General features: G+C 46.3%; 1 protein-coding gene across 1 annotated transcript in view; it reads left to right on the plus strand.

Annotated features, from left to right (window-relative positions):
* The window catches only part of LOC123517933, an 89,278-nt gene that overhangs the window by 57,702 nt on the left and 21,576 nt on the right, over window positions 1-10,000 (plus strand). Inside the window, 4 exon segments of the mRNA XM_045278397.1 lie at window positions 5,216-5,425; window positions 6,256-6,503; window positions 6,620-7,761; window positions 9,374-9,528. Coding sequence (XP_045134332.1) covers window positions 5,216-5,425; window positions 6,256-6,503; window positions 6,620-7,761; window positions 9,374-9,528 — 1,755 coding nt within the window.

Here is a 10,000-nt window from a genome sequence, read left to right on the forward strand (position 1 = left end):
CTCCTCCTCCTCCTCCTCCCCTCCTCCTTCGTCTTCTTCTTCTTCTTCTTCTTATTATTATTATTATTATTATTATTATTATTATTATTATTATTATTATTATTATTCTTCGTCTTCTTCTTTTCTTCTTTTACGTCTTCTTGTTCTTGTTCTACTCCTTGTTGTTGTTGTTGTTGTTGTTGTTGTTGTTGTTGTTGTTGTTTCTTCTTCTTCCTTCTTCTTCTTCTTCTTCTTCTTCTTCTTCTTCTTCTTCTTCTTCTTCTTCTTCTTCTTCTTCTTCTTCTTCTTCTTCTTCTTCTTCTTCTTCTTCTTCTTCTTCTTCTTCTTCTTCTTCTTCTTCTTCTTCTTCTTCTTCTTCTTCTTCTTCTTCTTCTTCTTCTTCTTCTGTTTTTAAAGGGATAGGGAGTGGACAAAGTAACTAGCTTTTCTTTTTTTTTTTTTTTTTTTTTTTTTTTTTGTGTGTACGTTCTTGCCTGGACATCACTTATGTAAAACGAAGTACCAGCAGTCGGACAGCAGCAGTCAGAAGAGCGAAAACAAATCAACAATCAGCACTCTCAAACTGCTAGGCGTCTGATATCCACTTCTTTTTTTTAGGTGGTTCTAATGTAAGCTACGGAAATTTCCAAGGATGTCTGTGTGATTCTAATGTTATCTAATTACCTTGAAAACGCTGTATCAACAATGAGAGGAATTTTTATGAAAACCTGACTATTCATTTTAGTGGCCTTGAGAATATAAGGCTTAACCCCCTCAATACTGGGAAGCATTTTTACCACGAATTTGGGTGTGATTAGACAATTTTATTTACATTAGAAAGGGTGTATGAAGGTCACTTTTTTAATCCCCACATGAGTTTCTGAAGCTGTGTAAAATTTCCTAATAGTAAGCAGAATGAATATGAAAACGCGGCATGATGCTGAAGGGTTTAAGAACACGTCGAAACATGGGAGGGAAGCTGCAGGAAGCCAGAAGACCAACAGATGACACTCCTTATATAAATCATCATATACAGTACAGTCAGCCTTCCTATGTAAAATGTATCCGCGTAACGTCATGTACCCAAGAATGATTGATCGGCGCCTGCGTTACTGGATGTCAAATATAGTAAAGCCAGCGAAAATTTATGAATCTGAATTATGAATGACGTGAGATTGTGTAAGATTATGACTCGTGTTCTTAACCCCTTCATTATTGGAACACATTTTTACCTTGAGTTTTGGGTGTGATTAGATCATTTTATTTACATTAGAAAGGGTCTATGGAGGTCAGAAGATTAATGGCTAGTCTTCATTAATTTAATCTCCACATAAGATTCCGAAGCTGTATAAAATCACCAAAATGTAAGCAGAATGACTATCAAAACGCCTCATGGTACTGAAAGGATTAGGCCTTCAATTCCCCTCACAGATATCACTCTCTAAAACCCACAAAAAATTACCGAAGTTCTCGTGTGATGTCAAATTTCTCATTGATGACGTAGAACACTTGTCAAATCATGGGAATACACTTGAAAATCACAGTAACTTCCACTAAAACCCGTTAGAAAAATCTCGAGATTAGACAGATGAAGTTTAAGAGTACAAATCTGTCACTAAAGTCTCAAGATTGTCAATTTGCTTAAGGAAGGACAGGAGGACGGTAACTGCTGGTAGATTGACTGTTGATAGAGGTATTAAGTGGAGAGAGAGAGAGAGAGAGAGAGAGAGAGAGAGAGAGAGAGAGAGAGAGAGAGAGAGAGAGAGAGAGAGAGAGAGAGAGAGAGAGAGAGAGAGAGAGAGAGAGAGAGAGAGAGAGAGAGAGAGAGAGAGAGAGAGAGAGAGAGAGAGAGGAAGAAATTGCATCTTGTATAGACTTGTTGATGAATATTCTTCCCAGCGGGAATCTGTGCAACATGAGAGAAGAGCGCGTGCCAGCCTTCCGGTGAGAGAGCAGGGGCGTTGCTAGCAAGATCAAAACAATCAAGTCAAAGGGGACAATTACGAGTTCCATGTTGTGCTTCCCGTGGGGCGCAATTCAGAAAAGTGTCTCGGTGGCCTCACGTGTGTGGCCACCAGGGACAGAGTGGCTGGTGTGTGCAGACCTCGCTCCTTTACCAACACGAACAGAGCACCATAACTCAGGGGTCTTCAGAGTACGGTTCTTGCTTGCTCACTGGGTCGCCTCATCGTAGATAAATATATGTATCAATAGCAAATGAAATGCAATGATGTGTGTGTGTGTGTGTGTGTGTGTGTGTGTGTGTGTGTGTGTGTGTGTGTGTGTTTCACTGTTTCACTGTTTCACTGTTTGATCTGCTGCAGTCTCTGACGAGACAGCCAGACGTTACCCTACGGAACGAGCTCAGAGCTCATTATTTTCGATATTCGGATAGGCCTGAGACCAGGCACACACCACACACCGGGACAACAAGGTCACAACTCCTCGATTTACATCCCGTACCTACTCACTGCTAGGTGAACAGGGGCTACACGAGAAAGGAGACACACCCAAATATCTCCACCCGGCCGGAGAATCGAACTCCGGTCCTCTGGCTTGTGAACCCAGCGCTCTAACCACTGTGTGTGTGTGTGTGTGTGTGTGTGTGTGTGTGTGTGTGTGCGTGTGTGTGTTTATGTATGAATTTATTTTCATATCAGAAGGAGAAATGTAAGATAGAATAAAGGTGTACATACAAGTAGAGGGTCATGGCGGTAGTGTGTAAAGTCAAACTGGCTCGTGAAGAACACTACAATAACGTGACTCGGAACTTAACGCTGTTGTAACGAACCTCCACAACACCTGAGCGAACATAAATGTCACGCGTCGGGGTTCGCTCTCGTCTCGCCAGCTGTTGGTTTTAGCGCGTTACATCAAAGGCAGGACACATGATTATTAATGACCCCGCTGAACATTCCCACACTTTTGCTACACGTGTCTGTTGCACGGCGTTGTGTTCTCCTGCCTGTTCCACGCGTTCAGTCACCACTAAAGTAGCAAGCAGGGCGGAGAAGCGTGTGATGGAGATGCACGAATTAACCAGAGGCTTCACTCATACAAGACTGCCCTGCTATTCAGACGGGTACATGACAACCTACATTTCCATATTTCCCCACACTCTCATTCCCCTGCAGTGTGTGAAAAGGAAGGCAACCACACGCCCTTCCCTGTCAAAGGTTGCAGTCTTCAATGGTGGGCGAGAGGGAGCCCGAAGTCTGATAACTGTGGAATGAAACCGGTCAATTGGGGAGAACTTTGGAAGGCTTAGGGTATTACGAGAGGAGGAAGAGACACGCCAACCGTCACTCAGATTGAGCTCTGATAGGAGAGAGAGAGAGAGAGAGAGGGGGGGGGACGGACACACAGAAACACAAAGGAAAAAACAAACCGTAGCACTCCTGTTAAACCAAGACAAATCTAACAAAAACAGGATAACATGAACGAAGAAAGAGGAGGAAGAACAGAAAGATGAGAAGCAAGAAAGGGAAACACAAAGGAACACAAAAGGAAAAAAAGGACTAACTAACAGATTTATGAGGCACTGCTGGTATATCGTTCGGGGTCATTAGATTGATTTGGGTTAAAGCGCCACAGTATCGGGGTCATATGGTGCTTTAAACTTTGAGAGTTTTCTTCTTTCCGGGAGACTATGCTATCAAATTTACACTTGGAGAAATGGAATATGACGTCCGAAGAAAGAGGAGAAAGAGAATGAGAAGCAAAGAAGAGAGATATGGTGCGGGAAACAGAGTAACATGAACGAAGGAAGAGGAGGAAGAGGAACAATAAGGAGATATACAAAGAAGAGAGAAATGAAATAGCATAGAGGAACGAAGAGGAGGAAGAGGAACAAATAGGAAAGGTACAGTAAGAGAAACATAAAGAACGAAGAAGAGGAATACAATAAAAGAAAAAAAGCAACAAAAGCGAAAGAAGAGAATGAAGAGGAACAATAAGGAGAGATATAAGGGGAGAAAAACAAGATAGCATAAACAAACGAAGAGGAAGAGAGAACCAAAGACGAAAGATACGGTGAGAGAAAAACAGAGAACGAACAGGAAGAAGCAGAACAAAGAGGATAGGTACAGTGAGACAAACAAGGTAACGAAAGAGAATGAAGAGAGGAAGATGACCAAAGAGGAGAGGCTCATACATACTTGTAGGAAGAACATCACAAGAGACCTGTTGCTTTATGGCTGAGGTATCTGCTGATCTAAAGTCTGCCCTACTTCTGCTGGTGGGAAAAAAAAAAGATAGGATAGAGCCAAGAGGAGGAGAAGGGGGGAGAAGGAGGAGGAGGAGGAAGAAGTAAGAGGAGAGAGTGGATAAGAATGGTCAGGAAGAATATCATGTTTGTAGTGGTAGTAATAGTAGTAGTAGTAGTAGTTGTTGTTGTTGTTGTTGTTGTTGTAGTCATTGTTGTTGTTATTGTTGTTATTGCAAAAGCAGTATGAGTAGTAGTAGTGGTAGTAGTACTCGAAACAACAGCCGAAGAAGAAGTAGTTTATGTTATTGTTGTTATTGTAGTGGTAGTAGTAGTAGTAGTAGTAGTAGTAGTAGTAGTAGTGGTAGTAGTACTCGAAACAACAGCCGAAGAAGTAGTAGTTTATGTTATTGTTTCTATTGTAGTTGAAATGCGACGATTTCATAAAGATGTTTATATCCTGCTTTGTTTTGCTCGTTATTTTCAAAGGATGTTCATTGAATGCTGAAATATATTATTGCATCATATGGGAAAAACTCTCATGAACACGATAGTGTTATCAGAATGCAGGTAAACCTCCGCTTAATGAAAACACATAGTCATTTGTAGCCACATGTTACTCGCCGCGGCTTACGGCGAGCCGCTCCATGGTAGTGATGATGGTGGTGGTGGTGTTTGGCTGGGGAGTGGGGCGGCGGGCGGGGGTGGGATCATCACTGTGTGTGTGTGTGTGTGTGTGTGTGTGTGTGTGTGTGTGTGTGTGATGGTGATTATGATGACTCTAATGGTAGTAAGTACATCGGTGAAGTACCTTATCTCACTTACCCACACTGTTTATGTGTTCCTCAACGTTCACTCTCACCTCCTGACAGTTTCCTTGGAAACCTAGATGACGAACAAATAAAAACAAAATTATAGGACTTGGGAATCGAGAGGAAAAAACTCAAAACACAGTAAAAGTAAATACATGACACTAACCAATAACTGACGGTAACTTTCATTTACATGTGTATGTGTGTATGTGTGTTGCAGGAACCAGCAGCGCCGTGCACGTGTACGAGTTTCAACCGAAGGGGCAGCAGTCAGACAGCTACTTACTATACTCCAAGAACCTCACCTTGCCGCCGCTGGATGCCCTCACCTTCTGCGTCAGGCTCAGGTTCTACTTTCTGTGGGAGGTGTCCGGCTTCCTGCAGGTGTCCGACGACTCCTCCGGTAACCTTGTGCCCACCATCCAGGCGGGTGAGTGTTGCCGCCACCGTAACCTTTGTGAGGTGCTCTTAGGTAAAGTCTCAGAATTGGAGGGAAAAGTAATGGGTTCGGCCTTTTTATGTTTATCGAGAAAGAGAGGAGGGTCGGAGTGTCGGGGAAATGGGTTCTCAAATGGAGTGGTAGATGACTGGAACAAACTCATTGATCAGGTTGTCAGGGTTGAGTCAATAGGGTGCTTTAAGGGATAGTGCTGAACAGGTCTACTAAGAAAAGGAGATATAGAGCCTTTCGATAGCCTGGAAAACGTCTGTTAAGAGGAGAAGACCAAGGTGGTGACAAGAAATGAAATGGAGAGATGGAGTTGCGGTGGAGAAACTGAAGATACAAACAGATGAACAGCTAGAAAAGATTCGCATCTGGCGCCGACACATGACAGAGAAAGGTAACAAAAGAGCAGAATAGGTCATCCGAGGGAGCTGCCTTCCTTCATACTTGAGGCTTGGCAGGCAGGATGGATAAGGTGTGAGTCCTTCAGAATGTTAGAGTAAGATTAAGAAACTTTGTTCAGTAAGCCAGGCATGACTCCCGCTGGGAATAAGGCTTGTACCAATCTTAAATATCACTGTTATTAATGAACAATTTACCTTAGTTTACTGTACAGGTAAGACATGAATAGACATTATGGTAAGACATGAGTAGACTTTATGGTTGAGGAGCTGTGCTGTGCTGTAGGGTAACTTCTGCGCAAACCCACCAATGTCTGCCTCTTCTGAATGAAGATACTGGTGGGTGGTAACTCCAGCCAGGAGTATTAATAAAGGTAACTGCTGTGCATCCTCCACGCCTCCCTCTCCCCGCAGAAGTGAACCTCAACTACATCCGCGTCACACTCGCCAACTTCAGGCGGTACCACTTTCTCAAGAACCGCTTGCGCGCGCTCACGTGGCATCATCTGTGCGTCACCTACGGCGAGGGCGTTACGGTGTCCTACCTGGATGGCGCCGAACAGGACCGACACCCTTACGAGCTGAACCAGAACATCACCGGCAACCACGCCAAGGTGGGCGCTTGGGACAAGGCGAGCAGTTACAGCGGACAACTGTCCCAGGTGCGTGATGGAAATGTCTTTTACTGGTGACGGGCTTTGGGACTGTGAGACTACCGTTGAGTAGGTCATGTGGTGGTCCTCCAAACTTTTGCCTTAAACTTTGCTAAATATTGCAGGTAAACTTGTGGAGCCGGGCCCTCACCAAGCAGGAAGTGGCGGCCTTGGCCGAGTGTCGCCAGAGCTCGCAAGGAAACCTCATAGCCTGGGAGGGGCCATGGGAGACTTTAGGGAACGTGTCCTTAACCGAGGAACCAATTGACAAGCTGTGCCAAGAAGCTTCGGGAACAGACTATTTCGTTTTTACAGATTTCACGGCTCCCGCCGCCTTTCAGGTGTGCGAGGGACTGGGCGGCTACGTGCCCACGCCGGAGTCTCGCGGGGAATACGAGACTATCGTGCAGGCGGTAGACAAGTACCTCAAGAACAATGGAAGACAGTGCAAACCTTTCTGGGCTGGCATCACTGACAATCAGGAGGAGGGAGTGTGGACCCTAGTGAAGCATATGTCCAAGCTAGAGCCGCCTTGGGCCGTGGACGAGCCGGACGGCAGCAACTTAGAGAACTGTGCTGTGGTGGAGGGTCCCCTCAAGATGGCGGACGCCCGCTGCGACGAGCAGCAGTGCGTAGTGTGCGCCGTGCCTCGCCGCCCTGTGTGGAAGTTGCTAGGTGCGTGTGAAAGGTACCACCGCAACACTCATTTCGTGGCGCTTCAGGATCCCAACGAAGGCTTCCTGTTCCGCGGCTACTCTGACTACCGCATTGTGCGAGAGGGAAGTGATTGGCTGTGGTGGGACTGGCGCAACAAGCAGACGGTGGCCACGCTGTCCAGCGGCGTCAACGGTGTGCCCATCGGACGCCAGGACTGGAGGCTCACAAGACCCATGTGTGGCCAGTCGGAAGGGGAGACGCGCCGCCTCCTGCTGACGCCCTGCCCGGCAGATTTCTTCTCCTGTGACGACGCGTCCTGCATACGCCTGTACCAGCGGTGCGACCTCAAGTTCGACTGCCGTGACAAGAGTGACGAGAGTGGCTGTCAGCTGGTGCGGTTTCCTCCCATCTACCGGCTTGACCTGCCCCCGGTGGTCAACAACCGGAACAACGAGTCGTCGCCGTTGCCCGTCACGGTGCATGTCATCATCGAGAGTGCCGACGTGGACACGCCTTCTATGCACATGCACGTCAACCTCAACGTGAGCATGACGTGGCAAGAAGCGAGACTCGACTTTCTCAACCTCAATGAAGACTACACGCTCAACAGGTAAGCAAAACTTTCGCAGTCTGGCGGGAGTCCCGCAGCCTGCAGACAAACCCCAATCAACCTGGCCGGCCTTGACGCCTCGTGACCTGGGCAACGCGACGCCTAGGTACGTTTCCGCCGAGCTCAGCAAAGGCGGGTCGTTAGTGTTTGTCGTAATGCGGGTCGGCGCCCCCAGTCCATGGCTGATCAATAAGTCGTACGTGCTGGTGACGGCCCCCACAGACCCGACTGGTCCAAACTGCCCGCTAAGTCGCCAGAGGAGCGAGGCAACGCCCAGCCCAGACGGCATGATTGGCTGTGGCACGAGGGATTGCGATCCCGCCAGGCAGGGAATTCACACTGTACAGTGTGTCTGTCGGTCATGACGTAAGCTGTACCTAAATTTAACAGAGAGACAAGGTAGTGCGTACCGGAAGCGGTGATTACCTCTGTTTACCTTCACGTTCACAACAAACTTTAACTCTTACTTGTTGCTCTTTAATGAACCACTATTGAAGCCAGCAACAGTGGTGGACTCGGAGCCTGGGAGGAAGGACGGGGGTTATGAGAGTTGGGCGACGTGCTGCCGTGTCGTGCACCAATCGGGCAGTCTTTGTGGTCACTCGTTGCCCGCCTGCTCGCCGCCACATAGCAGGTTCACGTGACTGCGGAGCCAGAAAAAAAAAAAATCTTTCTAAAAAGGGCATCGCCGGAGAAGAATGTGTGAGGGTGTGAGGAGGACTCGTTGGTTCCTCACGCACCACGCCTCACAAGGAAACAAAGATCGTGTGGTGTTTTAACTATCAGCTTTGTTTTTTCGCTTAGTTCTTCTCGGGTACTGGTAAAATGATCCTCACTGTTTCATTATCTCATGTAATTGTATTTTTCCGCAAATTTAGCAACGTGAAGGTCATCATCAATCTAGAAGACAGTCGCCTATTCAGTCAGTTCAGCAGACAGCTACTGTGTCAATCAGTCAGTCACTTATTCACTCAGTCAACCAGACAAACAATTAATCATTTCTTTAATCATCGGTTATGCAAGCAGTTCATCCATCATTCAGTCAATTAATCATCCATTTCGAATAAAAACGGAAGCTTTTAAAATGAAAATTGGATAAATTCATGGATACGAATATTAGATATGTATAGACACGTTTCTTTCATATAGAGACTTTCACGTGTAGGTCTCATGATTTCTTGTACCTTTCCATTTGTTATTATAATCTTACATTCCTTGTTCACAAACTTAACCAGTCAATTAATCTAACTGGCAAACGCTCCCTCATTCCACACGTCATCCAGTCAGTCTGTCAGTCAGTCAGTCAGTCTATCATTGTCTTTCTAACGGCTTCTGTTTATTAAGTCACGCACGCAATCAAGTCAGCAAATCAGTTAGTCATGCAGTCAAGTATATATGCATATCTCTTCACCCCCAATACCCCTTCCTCCTTATCTAGTGAGTATAACACTTCACAACCTTTCCCCTTTCCTTCCCTGGTGAGTTTAATCCTTCATCCTAATTCACCTCCCCTTCCTCCCCTTCCACAGTAAACATATCCTTCCACCCCCACTTCTCCTTCCCCATTCAGCATATTCCTTCACTTCCTCTCCCTCTCTCCTCCCCCTGACAGAGTGCCGTACGAGACCATGCGTAAGGTGTGGGTGCCAGTAATCGACTTCACCAACACCAAGGGTATCCACATCACGCAGACGGACAGCCAAGCCACTATGGTTGTCAGCATGCACGGCAAACCCAAACTGGGCGACGACACCAGCCCGGAGGAGTGTGAGTCTCTTTCTTTTCTCCCCATATGACAGACGGGTGGTGCAGTGAGCTCGTGAAGTCATTGGGGGTAGTATCATGATGTCAACTGCCCCACAGCTTCACACTCTCACTCTGAATTCATCCGTCCTCCTACCCCGATGTGTGACAATAGGGAAGAGTGAGAGATGAAATAACAAAGGAGTAAAATGTATAAAGATAATGTGATAAATGATGAAGGGACAAGAGCATGAGTCAGTGAATGAGAGGATATTGCTGATGACATTATCCGCTCGCTGGCTGGTCCATCCGTCTGTTACATGAACTCTCTCTCTCTCTCTCTCTCTCTCTCTCTCTCTCTCTCTCTCTCTCTCTCTCTCTCTCTCTCTCTCTCTCTCTCTCTCTCTCTCTCTCTCTCTCTCTCTCTCTCTCTCTCTCTCTCTCTCTCTCTCTCTCTCTCTCTCTCTCTCTCTCTCTCTCTCTCTCTCTCTCTCTC

The sequence above is a fragment of the Portunus trituberculatus genome, chromosome 43 (genome assembly GCF_017591435.1).
Source record: "Portunus trituberculatus isolate SZX2019 chromosome 43, ASM1759143v1, whole genome shotgun sequence".
In the NCBI taxonomy this organism is placed as follows: Eukaryota; Metazoa; Arthropoda; class Malacostraca; order Decapoda; family Portunidae; genus Portunus; species Portunus trituberculatus.